This window comes from Orcinus orca, chromosome 9 (assembly GCF_937001465.1).
Source record: "Orcinus orca chromosome 9, mOrcOrc1.1, whole genome shotgun sequence".
NCBI lineage: Eukaryota > Metazoa > Chordata > Mammalia > Artiodactyla > Delphinidae > Orcinus > Orcinus orca.
Window position 1 is genome coordinate 79,924,156 of NC_064567.1, and position 19,527 is coordinate 79,943,682.

Here is a 19,527-nt window from a genome sequence, read left to right on the forward strand (position 1 = left end):
TACCATTGTGGATAGCCCTTTTTAAATTATTATTTCAACAACTTTACATATCATAAATATGCACGTTGTATGTGTACAAAAAAATGACTTTTATAAATTTATGGAGTTGTATGACCATCATCACAATTTTGTTTTAGAACATTTCGATCGTTGCAAAAAGTTCCCTTGAGTCTGATAGCAATAGCCACTTCCAACACTCCTCTCCCAGCCACAGGCAGGAAATTTATGTCTCTGAGTTTACCCTTTCTGGGCACTTCACATACATTAAATCACACAGTTTACAGTTTTGGTGTCTGGCTCCTTTCCCTTACCAGTATTTTTTAGGTTTATCCATTTTGTAACATGTATCAGAAGTTTGCTATTTTTATTATTAAGAAGTATTCCATTGTTTAGATTGTGTATATTTGTTTATCCATTGGATTTTGCCTGGCTTTTCTTAATATTTGCATACATGTTTTAGTTTGGACATATGATATTTTTGTATGGCATCCTAGAAGTGGAACTGCTGAGTTACATGGTAAGTTTCTTAACTATTTAAGAAACTGCCAAATAGTTTTCCAAGGTGAAGGTACCATGTTGCATTCTCACCAGCAGTGTGTAAGGATTCCACTTTCTCCATGTCATTGTCAACACTTGGTAATGTCTGTCTTTTGGGGTGAGTGTGGATGATATCTCATGGTTATTTTTAGCTTGCATTTTCCTCATGACTTATGATAATGAGCATATTTTTAGGTTTATAAGCAAAGCATACGTATTCTTCGGTGAAATATGTATTAAGAAATTTTGCCCATATTTATTTGGGTTGTTTGTCCTCATAGAGAGTTGTAAGAGTTCTTTATATATTTGGATGCGTCTTTTATAAGATACATGGCATGCATATATTTCCTTCTAATCTGTGTTTTGTCTTTTTATTTTCTTAAAGGTGTATTTTAATGAAAAGTTTTAACATTTTAATGGAATTCAATTTATTGATTTTGTTTGTTTGTGAACCTTGCTGTTCTTGATAATGTATTAAGAACTATCCCAAGGTCAAAATGTTTTCTCTTGTGTTTTATACCAGAAGCTTTAAACATTCAGGTCAGTGACCTGTTTTGTGCTGTTTTTTGTATATGGTATGAGGCTGAGATCCAGGTTCATTTTTTTGAAGCACTAATGGATATCTAATTGTACAAGCACCTTTTGTTAAAAAAATGTCCCCCATTGAATTGCCTTGGTATCTTTGTCAAAAATCAATCTACCATTAATACAAGAATTTATTTCTAGATTCTCAATTCTGTACTGTTTGAATATACGCCTAACTGTTACACTCCTTTGCTTACTATATAGCTTTATATTACGTTTTGAAATCTGGTAGTGGAAGTCCTCCAACTTTTTTTTTCAAAATTGTTTTGGCTCTTCTTGATCCTTTTAACTTCCATATTTTTTTAGTACCAACTTACTGGGATTATGATAGAGGTTGCATTGAAATTATAGATCAATTTGGAGAGAATTGCTCTCTTACCAACATTGAATCTTCTAATTCATGAACATGTAATACCTCTTCATTTACTGAGATATCCTTTCATTTTTTTCAGTAAAGTTTTATAGTTTTCAGTGTACGAAACTAGCATTTCATTTGCTAAATGTCTCCAAAATTATTTTATTCTTCTTGATGCTATTGAGAATGCAGTTGTTTTCTTAATTTCAATTTTGGACTATTCATTGCCATTTTATAGAAATACATTTGATTTTTGTATATTGACCTTTTGGCTTATAATTTTGCTAGTGTTTTTAGTTCTAATAGTTTTTTGTGGAGTTCTTAGGATTTTCTACATGCAAGATTATGTTATCTGCAAGTAAAGACAGTTTTACTTGTTCCATTCCAATAGGGATAAGTTTCATTTTTGTCCTTATTGCAATTGCTAAAAGTGTGGTACAATACTGAACAGAGTAGTGAGAGCAGACATCCCTGCTTTGTTCCTAAAGAACATTAGTGACTCGTTGTGACAACAATGCAGGAACTGTACCACCTGCCATAGAATTCCTTCGTCTCTTCCCATTTAATACTCACTGGAAGGAGTTTTATTGGCCTAAAATTTTAAAAATCTGAGCAGAAGTATTTAAGAACAGCTTTAAAAGCAAACAATAGCTAGTCAGACTTTCCGCTTCCTTTTGTGAATCAATGGAGATCTCAAATCCTGGCAATATGAATAGGCATTGAGTGAATTATGTTTTCATTTTTGGAAGAGGATAGGGAGTTTACATACATGCATACATACGTATATACACAGCAAATAAACCCTCATACTCACTATGGTTTATATTTCAATAATTTTTTTAATGGAAATGATTACATTTGTGATAATTGCCTTATTTACATAGTTTGGTCAGTCCATTATGTTGTCCCACTATGCAACCAAAGAAATTATGTATGCAGAATCCTAAGAAAGCAAATGAAAATCTTAAATATGTTAAAAAGATATGAAAATAATTATACTGTTTACTTTGCACTTGCATATTTTCTGTTCACTTTTGAAATTGAAAGTATAACCATTTCCACCAAATACTGATATCATTCTCCTCCTTTTTTTCTTACTTATGAGTGTTTACAGAGAAAATCCACAAACTTAGAGGTGACTTAGATAGATATGTGTATTCAGACTTTAGATGGAACCTTCTAGGTGGTAAGAATAGTTCTATATATCTTACCCAGTATTTCTCAAAGATATGATCAGCAAATTAGTTTAAAAAAATACCCCCATGTTCCATAGAATATGTTCCATAGTCAATAAAAATACTGAAACAAAAATTTAGCTACCTTTTTTTTTTTTTGCGGTACGCAGGCGTCTCACTGCTGTGGCCTCTCCCGTTGCGGAGCACAGGCTCCGGATGCGCAGGTTCAGCGGCCATGGCTCACGGGTCCAGCCGCTCCGCGGCATGTGGGTTCTTCCCGGACCGAGGCACGAACCCGTGTCCCCTGCATCGGCAGGCGGACTCTCAACCACTGAGCCACCAGGGAAGCCATAGCTACCTTTTTTAACTGTTACATTTACTTGAAAATTTTTCAAATAATAAAGGATTACAGAAAGTAGAGTTATGATAAACAAAGACCTATCTTTCACTTGCCCACTGTAAAAAAATAAATAGTTCATATTGAATATAGATTCAACCTTAACCTAGCTATGAGGCAGATACGGGAAGAGCCTGTGGCGACCACTCTGCTTCGAAAAATTTGCAAGACACTTGAAGAAGTGGAGCTAATACATAGGAAGCAATGAATACATGAGACTATCTAATGAAAATTAAAATATGGCACAAACCACAGGTACATGTTTGTACACGTACAATTTTTGCACTGCATATCTTCATTTGCTCAAAGAATTTTATCAATGGGATGTAGAGAACACATCTTTCCCCTTTTTCTCATGAAGATTTTCATTTCTTTTTCCTCTTTTAGAGATCTATAAGGGAAACCTCCCATCTGGCTTTCAGCTACCAGTAGCTAAATGGCTAAATGCATGTATCATTTTCAACTGTGTTCTTTGTATGTATACGTAAAATGAGCGTGTGTGGGTGTGTGTGTGTGTGTGTGTGTTGTGTATGTGTAGATAGCTGGATGGACGGATGGATGGATAGACAGATAGATAGAGCTATCGATCCTCAGTAAATTATGGTAGTAGTGAAAAATATAAAGATGAAAATAAAAGCCATCGTAATTTGACAACTTATATTCTCTTTCCTTTTTATCTTGTTTATACCCATGTACACACACCGTAAAAGTTAGGAGTATATTGTAAAGTAGTTTACATATGTATTTTTAATATAGTGTAAATTGCCTAACAAAGACATTTTCCTGTTACATCAAAAGTTCTTCGTAAACAAATTTAATTACTTGTTTTTATCATGTTTGTAGATATTTAATCATCTACATCAACCATTCCTCAATTGTTGGACATTTGTGCTGCCTTCCCCTTTTCAGTATTATAAACGATACCACAATACTGCAGTGAAAAAATGCTGCCATGATATTCATTATTTCCTTAAAATATATAGGCCACATGGGGGTTCTACTTAGGAAAAGCGTAAACAACCAGCTGTGGAAGGCCAACATTTTAGTATCAAAAGGTTGGACTTCCCCTGGTTCTTGAAGGAAGATATGATTGACTTGGTTGAATAATTTCCTTGACTTGGAGGGAACTCAAACCCAGCTGCTCAGGGATAAGCAGAAATTGTACTTGATCCCCTTGATAAAGGGAGCTGTTTGGCTAGGGGTCCTTATATCCACCAGAGTAGGGAGGGGATCTTATGGTTAGACCATTTAAGACCCTGCTAATTTGAGCAGTTCATGAGGCAGCACATAATACTGAGTCTTAATTTTAGGCCTTAGACCGTAATTAGTGCTGTTTTTTTCTTTTCAATGACTTTATCATTGCAGGAAGACAGATTATTTTTGTTTGGGTTTTTCTTTATTTTTTTTTCCATTTTGTTTTGATAGAACACAGAGTACATAAAAGGAACCAAAGTTAGGGCCAGATCATGGTGGACCAGACAAGTAAAGAATCTGAATTTAATTTGATAGGTGGTATGGGTATCATTGAAATCATTGAAGCATGATTTTGTCTTGTTTGCTTCAAAGCTGAATTCTGAAAGAAACTTAACCATAATCAAATAAGTTGCACCAGGTGATCAAATAAAAATGTTTGATCACTTTTATTTGAGACTGCACTGCTGTCCTCACATGTGGTATATAAAATAAAAGGGAACTGAGGCAAAAATGTGGTGAACTCTGCTCCATGCAGTTGATATAAATTATAGCTGACACACACTTAACATGCCTCCGATGTTATTTACATGAACACTTCATGAGAAAACTTTTTTTTAAGGCCAAGCCTTAGAAAGTTAAAACAATTTTGTCATATCTTCTGTTTCTTGTGGGACACGAAGAAAAAGTGTCACTGTCCATTTGGGAACATGTGTGTTCCATAGTAACTGCTGCAAGTTCTGGGAAACTGAACAGATTCTGCCAAGGTGCCTTGGCCCCCAAATTTCTCCCTCCCCATTCAGGATGGCTTTTCCTCTTTCATTCTTAGCAACGGTCCAAATTATGTATGACATAATTTCTTGCAAGCCTCTCAAATTATTTTTAGGAATAAACAAAGTATACAACTATAGAAATAAAATACTATTTGGACTGAATCTCTTCTAAAATCACAGTTTCTTCCTGGTACATCTTAGTGAAAGCTTGTGTGCATTTCCTTAGTGACAAAGGAAGTATCTAGTGTCAGGACTAGTTCCTCATTCACATCATCACTTCTCCTGACATCTGTCAAGATAAATATTGCTTGTGGAAGTGTGTTCCTGCTAAGGAAGTGACATTATAGGCTATGCTTCTAACTGGAGATAGAGGAACGTATTTTTCTGTTTTTCTTAATAAAGCAAAATTAAAGGAAGTAATAATTGATTCTGTGAGGATACGGTGAAGACATTCAAGATATTTAACCTACAGGTTAAGGAGAATAAATTGGTGATGCTAATGTTAAATATAAGGGTATAAATGTAAAATGTATATGAATGGGCCATGGAAAGTAGGTAATAAGGAATGAGATTAAGTTAAAGGAGAAAGGATTTATACTGATCTTCTAGAATATTTTCTTGACAATTAGAGCGATGAGCAAAGTTATATAGAAAGAACAAGGACGTGGGACTCAAGAAGATAATGGGCTCTAATATTAGCTTTTTTACTTGCTAGCCAACCTAGGGAAGTTTCTAACCTTCCTTAGTCTCAGCTGCTTTGTCCTGAAATGGTATGGATAGTAACTAACATGAAAAGTTATAGAGATGATTAAAAAACACAGAAATTAGTGTAAGACAAATAGGAGAAACTCTAGAAATGTTAGTTACTTTCTTTTTCCTTCTATCCCTGAAGATGATAGTGAAGAGATTAGGAACAAATAATATATTAAATATAAAATAATATTGGCACAAGGTAGAGACACCAAATAGCATTCATTGGTTTCAAGTCATATATTTTGAGACATCTGACAACTAAAAGTTCAATAAATCTGATGTAGTAGAAAACTAGATGAAAATAAATAAAAGCAGCTCACTTTTTGTTTAAAGCACAATTTCAGTGGAATGTTTATTCTTAGCCTGGTCACCTAACAACATATAACGTTTCTTCTCCATTACAGATAGTAGTAACAGTTTTTTTAAATAGGGTAACGAATATAACCAAATTAATTTTATTAAATAACTCTTTAGTGAAAAATATTCCCTGACATATACTGGACAGTAGAAGCTGTTGAACTTCATTGAATACCTCCTTCACCAAAAGCAAATTGATTTCGATGAGAGCAGGTTTAGCCTGTAGCACAAAAATAATACGGACACCTAGATTTTATTTACAGTATCCCTAAAGTGACTCAGCAAATTCAGAACCTTTCTCTCCAAATCAGTTTCTCAACTACTCCCCCAAATAGTGGTAATTATAATATTATTATGGTACCAGGCCTGTATATACTTTCTTCTATATAGATTTGTATACTAAGATATGTAAGTATTAACTACTTATTCATTTAACAGATATGTATATGCCATTCATCTTTTTAACACAAATGGTAAAACACAAAAATGATAAAATCTGTAATACTTAAAAAGTAACACTTTCATCTTTGTAATGTCTGATAAAGATATAAACAAGTCATAGACATTTATGCATCAATAGAAAAATGGAAATTATATTGATAAAATGAGCACAATCTGTCCCAACTGATCAGTTACAGCTTCAGATTAAATGGTACAGTATAATCTGCAAACGGCCTAAGCCAGAAATGTTTCCTCTCCTCATTACTGACTGAGAGATACTGACTCCCCAGCATTTTTTATATCTTGGTAGTTTCTCCTTTTAATGGCCTGATTGTGATGTCTCTCATCACTCTCCCCTCTGCAACTGAATGAGAAAGGGAAGGGCTGGTTATGCTGCTCCCAAAACCACCCTTTCTGATTCCAAACCAGGTTCCCTCGCCCTAACCCAACAGGAGACTCATCACTAAGCCACTTATTTATTTGGACTAAGAGTTTGGGCTCTGCTTTAGCATTGCCATATAGTAGGTGTTGTCTTGAGCACTTAACCTCACAAAACTTTATTCTATTTGTGTAAAATAGAGGGTTTCTTGTTTGTTCTTTTACTTTTAAGATTCATTGAGTTAATATACTTTTACAGACATTTTCTAAGAACAGAATACAATGCGAATTTATTATTTTTAACATCACTGTCACTGATGCATCAGCCCCGCTTGGGGAAAATTAGGCATTTCAATTTTCATCCATTCATTATTCATTCAGTTATATATTTAGTGCAGCCTAGATGCCATGTATTTGCTACATATATTATACCATAACCCCAGCATTGCAGAACTGATACACAAATCTCTTCCTCTTCATTTATGAAGGGTAAAATGTTATCTATTCATGGCCTATTTTCCCTTTATCTCATTTTTTTTTCTTACAGTGCCCTCTAAGTCCATCCTCTATAGCTGCTCAATCACTGTGGTAGCTACTATAAACATAAAATGTTCCACAGGTTTTGCTACCAAGATAAGGTCCCTATATATTTTGTGCAGAGAATACAACTTTCATCTTCGTATTAATTTTCTATTGATGCATAACAAGTTACCACAAGTTTCATGGCTTAAAACAACACACATTTAGTATCTCACAGTTTTCATGGTTCAAGAAATTAAGCATGGACTGGGTGCCCTGGTAAGGATCTCCCAAAGCTGCAATCTATGTGTTGGCCAGGCTGTATTTTGTTCTAGAGCTTGGGGATCTTCTTCCAGGGTCACGAGATTGTTGGCAGAATTCAGTTCCTCCAAGTTGTGGCACTAAATTCCCCATTTTCTGGCAGGCTGTCAGCTGCGGACCACTCTCAGAATCTGCGGGGCCCACTCAGTCCCCCTCACACATCCCAGTTTACTTTTTTCAAGGCCAGCAGAAGATTCATTCTAGTCTGCTGAGATGGAGTCTTACATAGTATAATCATGGTGGTGACTATCACATCACCTTTGTCAGGTCCTATTGGTTAAAAACAAGTCACAGGTACATGGACTCAAAGGGTGTGGTTTATACAGGAATAATTCACTGCGAGTCAATAGTGTATGTCTGCACAATCTCTATTATGTTCAGAAGTACAAAAGGAACACTTAATACTCTATTTTGAATTAGGATATTACTTTTCTTCCTACTATCTTTTGTTTAAGTAAAACTATCATTTGGGAAAGCACATCATAGCTTTACCCTAAAATAAGTGTAAACTATTTTCTTTCCGGTGACATCATAGGGTTACATAAGCATCTCCCAGTACAACGTTTTTCTTTAACACATGTAGTAGATGACCCTACCCCAAGTCCTGGCCTGCCATCAATGAGATCAGCATCTAAACAAGTCAGTATTAAAGCCATATCTATAAATTGACCCTATTTTCTCACTTCATAGCATCCACTTTCATATCAAAGAATCAGTTCATTTTGGACCCTAAGTACTGCTAAATGGAATAATTTTTTATTTAGATATAGTTGACATATAATATTATATTACTTTCAGGTATACCTCATAATGATTCAGTATTTGTATATATTGGGAAATAATCATCACGCTAATTCTATTAACATCCATCACCAAACACAGTTACAAATTTTTTTTTCTTGTGATAAAAGCTTTTAAGATCTACTCTCTCAGCAACTTTCAAACATGTAATATTGTGTTATTAATATAGTCACCATGCTGTACATTACATCCCCATGACTTAATTTATTTTATAGCTAGATATTTGTACTTTTAACCCCCTTCACTTATTTTGCATGCCCTCCCACCCCCTGCCTCTGGCAACTGCCATCTGTTCTCTGTATCCCTGAGTTTGATTGTTTTGTTTTTTTGGTTTTCTGTTTGTTTTAAGATTCCACATATAAGTAATGCCATGTAGTATTTGTCTTTCTCTGTCCGACTTACTTAGTACAGTGCCCTCTAAGTCCATCCATGTTGTTGCAAATGGCAAGATTTCCTTCTTTCTTATGGCTGAATAATATTCCATTGTGTATATATACCACATAGTCTTTATCCATTCATCTATAAATAGACAAGATATAGTTTGCTTCCATATCTTGGCTGTTGTAAATAATGCTGAAGTGAACACAGGGGTGCATGTGTCTATTCAAGTTAGTGTTTTCATTTTCTTCAGATAAATACCCAGAAATGGAGTTGCTGTATCATATTTAATTTTTAATTTTATGAGGAACCTCCATACTGTTTTCCATGATGGCTGCACCAATTTACATTTCCACCAACCGTGCACAAGGGTTCCCTTTTCTCCACACCCTCACCAGCACTTGTTATTTCTTGTCTTTGATGATAGCCAGTGTAACAGGTGTGAGGTGAAATCTCATTGTGAGTTACATTTCCCTTATGATTAGTGATTTTGAGCACCTTTTCATGTACCTGTTGACCATCTGTATGTCCTCTTTGGAAAAATGTCTGTTCAGATCTTCTGCCCATTTTTCAATCAGATTGTTTTTATTTTTGTTATTGAATTGTATGCATTCTTTATATATTTTGCATATTAACCCCTTACCAACTGTATGACTTGCAAATATTTTCTCCCATTCAGTAGGTTGCTTTTTCATTTCATTGATGGTTTCCTTTGCTGTACAGATGCCTTTTAGTCTGATGTAGTCCCATTTATTTATTTTTGATTTTGGTTGCCTTTTGCTTTTGGTGTCAGTCCAAAAAATCATTGCCAAGGTCAGTATCAAGAAGCTTACCACATGTGTTTTCTTCCAAGAATTTTATGGTTTCATTCAACTCTCTGATCCATTTTGAGTTAATTTTTATGTATGGTGTAAGATAATGGTCCAATTTCATTCTTTTGTGTGTAGCTGTCCAGCTTCCCCAACACCGTTCACTGAAGAGCCTGTCCTTTCCCCATTGTGTATTCTTGGCTCCTTTGTTGTAATTCACCATGTTTGTCTGGGTTTATTTCTGGGCTCTCTCTTCTGTTCCATTAGTCTATGTCTGTTCTTATGCCAATGCCATACTGTTTCAATTACTATAGCTTTGTAATATTGCTTGAAAATTAGCATGATGCTTCTAGGGAATAAATTTATTTTAATTGCCTTTTATAGGAGTATCGTGCAAACCCCTCAGATTTTGTCTTTATGCTTGTAGCTTTGCAATTGACTTATATAAGCTAAAATAAAGAAAAAAATCCTTATCTTATTGTGTGAATGAAATGTGCATTTATGATGTGGAAGTCCTGAGAACTACTCTTCATGAGAATTATTTCTGAAGCATTTCAGGAAGAGGAAATCCTATGCCCTTTTAGTAAAAATACTTTATCAGTACATACATCATCTGCCATTTGAAAGATGTTGCTCAACAAATCCAAAATACCAGTGTCTTTTGATGTATATCCATGACTTATCTTCCTTATTTCCCATGGCAATGGCCATTTCAGTCTTATGGCAGGCCAATTTGGACCCATCTCATCCAGTATGATGTAAGTGTGAATAGCATTTTATACATGCTATGAATCCCATGCAACATTTTTGCCTTAATATTATTCAAACTACAATAGAAAAGACAAGTGGTGAACTTTTGTTCGTGGAAATGTGAAATACGATGTTCACTTCAAATTCTTCATGTACGTTTACATATTTAAGACTAGGAAAAAGGATGTTATACAGCAGTTGGCTGGATTAGAAAAAGTTAATGGGAATAGATGAGTTTGTAATTTGCATGCCCAGACTTAGAGTTGGATTGTATTTGGCATGAATGTGGTGTTGCCATTTTGATGTTTCTGGAAACAGTCAAGTAGGGATTGCTAATAAGGCAATTGATATACTTTGTTATATTTGTAGAAATGTTTTTCTTATAGTGAGCGAAAGTAAGTAAAGTTAAAAAACAAATAGTGAAATATTCTTTAGGTCTTCGTATTCAAGTATTAATGAATTAATGTACCATTTGATAAGACATGCAAAGGAAATGATTATGGACTTCTAATATAATTTGGTTTATTTTCCTAAATATTTACTTGGATAATTGATAACATTAGTCGGTGCAAGAGTGTAAAACTATATTTTCACAGCCTTATGCAGGAATATAATTAACAAGAACTATAAAAATAGATTTAATTGAACTATCCTTTGGAGACTTTTTCATTATCCTTAGTACTTCATTAGCATTAATATGTATAGAGACAATCTTCTTCTTCAGCCCAACTAATGACATGACTAAACTATGCAGTGTATCTTCTTTCTAATAAACTCTATTGATTTAAAGACTACTATTCATAAGATAGTATGTTCACTGATAAAAATTTTGCTTTTCCTTGATGCTTAGATGTAGAACATGATAGTATTGAAATGAGACAAGTATTTTAGTTTTGTCCACACTTAATGCTCTAATTATAACATCATAATATTTTCATGTTATTTTAATAATAGAAATGACATTTTTGTAAGACTTTAAAATATCAGAGCTTTTAATGTAACATGTTAATAAACATGTAAAATTAAAGTAGATTTAAACTGCAAATTTAAATGCAAATGTGAAGATTTTTCCTTAGTATGCTCATGTTTATTTTATGCACAGCTTATTTTTTAATTTTTTTATTTCAGCTTTGTCAAGGTATAATGGACTTATAAAATTATAAGATATTTAAAGTGTACATCGTGGTGATTTGATTTATGAATACATTGTGTATGAGACTAAGTTCTACTTTCTTGGCAGATTTAAGATTCCATGCTTTCACTGCAGGGGGCGTGGGTTCAATCCCTGGTCAGAAAACTAAGATCCCGCGTGCTGCGCGGTGTGGCCAATAAATAAATAAATAAGAAATAAAATACAGTGTTAGCAACTATAGTCACCAGTCAGACCTTTTCCAACTTATAGCTAAAACTGTATACCCTTTTACCAATTTCTCCCTATTTCCCCCATCTCCAACCTCTGGCAACCACTCTCTATGAGTTTGACTTTTTTTCCCCACATATAAGTGATACCATGCAGTATTTGTCCTTCTCTGTCTGGCTTATATCCCTGAGCATAATGCCCTCAAGGTCCATGCATGTTGTCCCAAAGGGCAGGATTTCCTTCTTTTGCATGGCTGAACAGTATTCTATTGTATATATGTACCACATCTTTTTCCAGTCATCCATCAATGGATACTTATATTGTTTCCATTTCTTGGCTACTGTGAGTATTGCTGTAGTGAACGTGGGAGTACAGATATCTCTTCAATATCCTGTTTTCATTTCCTTCAGATATATACCTAGAAGTGGGATACATGGATCATTTGGTAGTTCTTTTTTTAATTTTTTGAGAAACTACCTTACTGTTTTTCATAGTGGCTGTACCAATTTACATTCCCACTAACAATGCACAAAACTGTTTTTCATAGTGGCTGTACCAATTTACATTCCCACTAACAATGCACAAGCGTTCACTTTTCTCCACATCCTCGCCAATGCTTGTTGTTTTTTCTTGGTAAAAGCCATTCTAACAGGTGTGTAGTCACATCTCACTGTGGCTTTGATTTGTATTTCCCTGATAGTGATTTTGAACACCTTTACATCTACCTGTTGGCCATTTGTATGTCTTCTTTGGAAAAATGTCTATACATTTCCTCTGCCCATTTTTTCAATCAGACTGTTTATTTTTTTTGTTATTGAATTGTATGAATTCTCTATATAGTAATATACATTTTCATATCAACACCTTATCAGAAATATATTTGCAAATATTTTCTCCTATTCCGAAGGTTGCCTTTTCATTTTGATGGTATCCTTTAAGTCCCTTAATCTACCTTCATTCTTTTTCATGCTTTTTTCTTTTTACTCCTCTACTTGGATGGATTCCACTGCCCTGTCAGATTCACTGATCCTTTCTTTCAGTTCTCTAGTCTGCTGTTGAACTGGCCTACGAACTTTGCAGTTCAGTTACTGTATTCTTCAGCTCTGTAATTTCTGTTTGGTATGTCCTTATATTTTCTGTTTGTTGAAATTTACGCTTTGTTCAGGCATTGTTTTCCTACCTTGGTGAGCATCTTTATGACCATTATTTTAAACTTTTTATAAGTAAATAACCTATCTCTATTTCATTAAGATCTGTTTCTAGACTTTTATCTTGTTCTTTTATTTGGAACATATTCCTCTGTTTCTTCATTTTCCTTGACTCTCTGTGTTGGTTTCTGCACACTGGATAAAACAGCCACCTCTCCCAATCTTGGTGGAGTGGTCTCGTGTAGGAGATAAACATTATCATTCCGCCTAGCCCAAACTCTTGATTGTCTATCAAACCTATGTGATTGTACAAGCTGCCTTCTTTGTTCTCAACAGCTCCAAGCAGTTGAGGGTATGCCAGGACCTGTTTTGATGTGGGTATTTTCTCATTCACCCCACGTGTAGGAGTTGCTCAGCTAGTTTCTGGATTGTTTCCAGTGGGAATTGCTCCATGTATAGCTGTATATTTCAATGTATCCATGAGACAAGGTGAGTTCAGGAGCCTCCTATGCTGCCATCCTGGACCAGAACTTTAGAACTGACTACATAATAGTATACTGATCCCATAATTATAAAATACATACACTTGAAAACACCAATGCATTTATTTATTTATTTTAAACATCTTTATTGGAGTATAATTGCTTTACAATGGTGTGTTAGTTTCTGCTTTATAACAAAGTGAATCAGTTATATATATACATATGTTCCCATATCTCTTCCCTCTTGTGTCTCCCTCCTTCCCACCCTCCCTATCCCACCCCTCTAGGTGGTCACAAACCACCGAGCTGATCTCCCTGTGCTATGCGGCTGCTTCCCACTAGCTATCTATTTTACGTTTGGTAGTGTATATATGTCCATGCCACTCTCTCACTTTGTCACAGCTTACCCTTCCCCCTCCCCATCTCCTCAAGTCCATTCTCTAGTAGGTCTATGTCTTTATTCCCGTCTTGCCCCTAGTAGGTAAGTCAGAAAGAGAAAAACAAATACCGTATGCTAACACATATATATGGATTCTAAGAAAAAAAAAAGGTCAATGCATTTAAATCCTAAGGTTCATCCTAAGGTTATCAAGATACAGTAATACATTTTCTTAGTGATTTTGTTACTTTTATGATAGAACTTCTCTTTTTTATAAATATTTCCTATATATTTTAATGGATTTCAGAAATTCAGATTTCCCTATGAGACTTCCTTAACCACATTTATGCTTATATGGTGTGAAGTTACTCTAACTTTTTGTGATCTCTTTTCCTAAAGCTCCTATGTTCATTATAGTAACTGTTGGCCTCTCTACTCTGCCATACTGTGAACTCAAGAGCAAGACCAGTGCATTTTCATGGCATCTAACTGAGGAAGCATTTTAGCAATGTTTCTAGATGGACTAGAAGCAGAGAAGAAAATAAGTTTATGTTGATAAAAATTTGTAAAAGTTGAAAACAAGGATAATATAAATACCAGTTATCAAGGACCATTTAGATTTAAGCATTTCAGTTAAAAATTAATGTTGCTTCTTGAGTTTATCAACTCTTTTATTGGCATTCTGCTTTTTAGATTTGAGCTGAGGTGTTTTATCTTTATAGAAGTGTCTTTATTCATTTTATCTGCATTCAATACATAAAATATCAAAGTTTCCATGGTGGTGCAGTGGTTGAGAGTCCGCCTGCCAATGCAGGGGACGGGGGTTCGTGCCCCGGTCCAGGAGGATCCCACGTGCCGCGGAGCGGCTAGGCCTGTGAGCCATGGCCGCTGAGCCTGTGCGTCTGGAGCCTGTGCTCCACAATGGGAGAGGCCACAACAGTGAGAGGCCCACGTACCTCAAAAAAAAAAAACTATATAAGCGTTAAATCAAAATGTCCAGATTTAAATTCTTAGAAATTGTGTAAGTTAAATTTGTACTTGTGACATCCAAAGTAGGATACAAGCAACTATTGTAAAATAAACAAAAATGTTACCTTTCCTGGGTTGTGATTTTCTACCTTGCTTTTTCTTTCACAGATTTTTAATATTTCTATGGTACTTTACTATATATGTGAAAAACAGTGGGAGCCACCATAGCAACATCAACAAGAGGAAAAGTAATTGTTGAAAATTTACTATATGCCTGAGTAGTTTCTATATACAGTTGACCCTTGAACAACAAGAGTTTGAACTGCATAGGTCCACTTATATGCAGATTTTTTCAATAGTAAATACTGCAGTACTATCCAATCCATGGTTGGTTGAATCCAGGGTTATGGAACCGAGTATACAGACGAACCTTGTCTACGGAAGACTGCTATAAGTTATATGAGGATTTTCGTCTGCACAGAGGGTCAGCACCCCTAATCCCCATGTTGTTCAGTGGTCAACTGTATATCAAATATCATTTCTCATAGTATTTTCATGGCTATATATTACTCCCATTTTACCAAAGACACTGAAGCTTATAAAGTATATTTAGAAAGTTTTGAATTCACTAGCATGAAACTGTATTTTACAAAATTAAATAATTATTGTGTCATGCTACTTTATGAAGATAGATATGATTGTAATTTCCTATCACACATCCTATACTACAGGGTTTTAGAATGTACTCGGTCACTAAAAATCAAATGACACGAAGGACCCAGCTACTTAATCCTCAAGACAATGTCATCTACAGAATGAAACTATAATCAAATTTTTAAAAATAGTCACATGTTAATTAATAGATTTTGAAGTTCTACTTTTCAGCTATACCTTTACAAGGTATAACAATTCTCTTTGTAGATTCTAAGCGTATGGCTGCACCATATATTGTATAGTGCTGAAATTATTTTTATGAGCTACATTTATATTCTAATTTTTAAGCTTAAAAAGAAATAAGTGGGACTTCCCTGGTGGCGCAGTGGTTAAGACTCTGCGCTCCCAATGCAGGAGGCCAGGGTTCGAGCCCTGCTCAGAGAACTAGATCCCACGTGAATACTGCAACTAAGAGTTCGCATGCCACAACTAAGGAGCTGGTGAGCTGCAACTAAGGAGCCCACTAGCTGCAACAAAGGAGCTGGCAAGCCACAACTAAGGAGCTCTTGAGCTGCAACTAAGAAGCCCACCTGCTGCAACTAAGGAGCCCATGTGCCACAACTAAGGAGCTGGCAAGCCACAACTAAGGAGCCCGCCTGCCGCAACTAAGACCTGGCAAAACCAAATAAATAAAATAAGTAAAATTTAAAAATTAAAAAAAGAAAGAAGTAAGACCCATGCCACAAGCACTCTATATACTCCACTATAGTCTAGCATAAATTATGATAGATTTTGATATAAGGCAAGGTCTTGAAACTATGGCTTTACACTAAGGAAATCTCATGAATCATTTTTTGGGATCTCAGACTGACCATGTCTTAAAATTGATATGGTTATACTGACTACTTAGAAATTCAGTATCTGTGTGGGTTTTATGAAATCTTTAATAAGTGATGAACTACAACTTGTGAGTGATTCAACCATGGAAAGTGAAACCAAACCTTAGATTAAGAATCTAGTTTTATTTTTTTGGATAAATTCCATGGAATAACCCTTTAAATATGACCAGCTATTTTTAAGTCCTCATTTTGTAATTTCTAAAATGTCTTAGTACACTAAAAAAAGAAAAAAACTAGGCTAACCTAATTGAATGAAGAGTGGCTAATAACTTTTCTTCATCTTCTACCCTTTATTAGTATCTATCTGATGTCTTACTGTAGAATCAGTCCTGGTGAATCTTTAAAGGCTAATGTCTAAGAAATCAACTGTCTCTATCCAGGCTTAGTTGAGACTAAAAATCATATAGTAGGTGATAGTCTTCATTCATCCAGTTATGTTCAGCTTGTATCATCAATTAATCTCTACAAAGAACAGTAACAGTGAACCAAGAAACTTGTGACAGAAAAGGTCCACAAGTGGGGCCAGAGAGAGCTAGTATCTGACTTAACTCTGACCCTTGACAACCCCTTGTAGAAGAACAGTTAATTTGTTTCGTTTTTGTTTTTGTTTTGAGGCTAAATCATTTTTCAGAACACTTGCTCTATTGTAAAAGTAGGTCTGGGGGGTAAGGATGGAGGTGGGGGTACTAGGGAAAGAGAGGGAGAAAAGAGGGGAAAAACAAGGATGGAAAGATGGAAGGGAAGGGGGGGAAGAAAAGGAAAGACGAAATTCATTTGGAAGTATCACATCACCTAGAAATAAGAAACAGTATTTTTCCAAAATATATCCCTACTAGATCAATGAAGAAGGGTTCCATAAGTCCGCTACTACTTGTTGAGTGTTTGGACTGCGTTGATGCTGACTCCAGGGATGGTTTCTGAAGAGTTAAGAAGGAAGGGAACAGGATTTGGAAGAGAGCTGGCTTTTAATTTTGGAGATTTTGAAAGAGTTGAAAATGGCACTTCAATCACTGAATGGAATGAAGTTCATTTTAAAGAGATAATTGTGTCTTCAGTAAAGGAGAATTCTGCTTTCTTTTAGTGCTTTCATTTTAAAATCTTGACATTTGTAACAAAAATATATCTGGTGCTGTAAACACTAGCTAATTTTTAGATTATTTTTTTAAAAAGATAAAATATCAACAGTTTATTTCTGTCTCAGTTAGATTTCTCACAATAATCATTCTCCATCTTTCTTTCATGTGGCTAATTACAGAAAAATCTGTTCTGTGGAATAAGGAACAGTTTACTCAGTTGCTCATCAATCAAGAATGCTTTTATTGTCCCTGTACTAAGTGCCATATTAATGCACAAACAGTATTAGTTTATGAGTTAATGCTGAAATGTGAATAATAATTCATAAGTTATGATCGTGTTTTCACTTTATCAGTTGCAGTCATTTATATGTTTAGATTGTGTCTTCTCAATTTATGATAGCCGTTAGTATCTTTTTGTAAGTTAAATGCTCCTTGATTTCATAAATGAATTATATGCTGTGGAATTTCTTATACTGGGAACATCCTCATATAAAATTTTTACAAAATATCTGATCAAAATGGACAGAGCCTTATTATATTACTGAATATGGCTAAAATAAAAATTATTTGTTAATATCAGATTAATCATTATAGATCCGACCAAGATCTCAGAAAGTTCTCTTTCCTATCAACTATTATTGAAATCAGAATATTGTTCTTTTGATATTGGTATCCAGTTCCAATATTCATATTGTAGTTAACTTCTAGATACCAGAACCCATTTTTTGTGCACCTTATAACTTGTGATAACTGTTGTTTCTTAACTTATTGCTAATAATTTGCTAATTTTTCAATACAGGTAATGGATTAGGAATTAGAATTGTGGGTGGTAAAGAAATCCCTGGACATAGCGGAGAAATTGGAGCTTATATCGCCAACATTCTTCCTGGGGGAAGTGCAGAACAGACAGGGAAACTTGTAGAAGGTAAGAATAAGGATTTCAGAGTAAATTAAAATGAATGTGCTCATATTAAATATATCTTAATTTGATATGAAAGTTTTTGCTTCTTTTACTGTCTAGGTAAAACTCTCCTTTTGGTTAATTATGATATTTTGGTAGAGTAATATAAAGGAAGGTATGTCCACAGCTATATTCATTTTATTTTCAGTTGCATTGTCCTTTTTGGCAGTTGGAGTGCTATGGGAATATCTTGTTTAAGAAACAGTAATTAGTCAAGATTTTTTACTGACTGGGGCAACATTATATTTTTAAAAAACACATTGATTAAAAGGATTAGTGTTTCATAAACACCAGGAAAAATTATATTGAAATCAGAGCCATAAAAACATCACATGATTCAGTACATGGTAAAGTCAGGTCAGCAAACTATGGATGACCCACAAGCCAAATCCATCTGCTGCCTGTTTCTGTAAACATTGTTTCATTAGAACACAGCCAGGATTATTAATTTACATATTGAACACGGGTGTTTTCCCACTACAATAGCAGAACTGCATTCACAACAGAGACTGTATGGTCTACAAAGCCTAAAATATATATATTCTCTCTGACCCTTTCAAGAAAAAAAATTGCCAACTCCTGTGCTAGGTACTATTCTATTCACCTCATTACATCATAAAGTATTTTAAAGTAATGAACTTTACAGATGTGTCTTATGGGCCATAAAATGATGTTTCTTTCAGTAAAAGGTTACAGCTTGATTCTCAAGATACACAATAATTTTCAGTCATTAATTAGACGATGTGATCATTTGCATTTTCCAAAACCTAACATAGATATAGTTTACAAGTTTTCAGTTAGATTGCTTACCACGAATATATTTATCATAAAGCAGCCTCAGTCTATCCTTCTATTTTTATCCTAAATTAAATGTTATTTAGAAAGCATTTTTCTGTCGTTTCATCGTTTAATAAAATGTTGCCTGTTATTGTTTGAAACTGAATTATGTTAAGATTATTCCCTGTCATTGTCTTAAATTAAATATATTGGAACCTACTGAAAAAAATCCCTAGATATTTTGATAGACAATTCGAATAAACACAAATTTGAGGCAGTATTTATTCATCACAGTGTTCTGC

General features: G+C 34.6%; 1 protein-coding gene across 1 annotated transcript in view; it reads left to right on the forward strand.

The window, feature by feature from the left end:
* The window catches only part of LOC101277958 (protein piccolo), a 232,628-nt gene that overhangs the window by 102,967 nt on the left and 110,134 nt on the right, over nt 1–19,527 (forward strand). Inside the window, exon 9 of the mRNA XM_049714695.1 lies at nt 18,287–18,412. Within this exon, the coding sequence (XP_049570652.1) occupies nt 18,287–18,412 (126 nt within the window). The remainder of the gene's footprint in view (nt 1–18,286; nt 18,413–19,527) is intronic.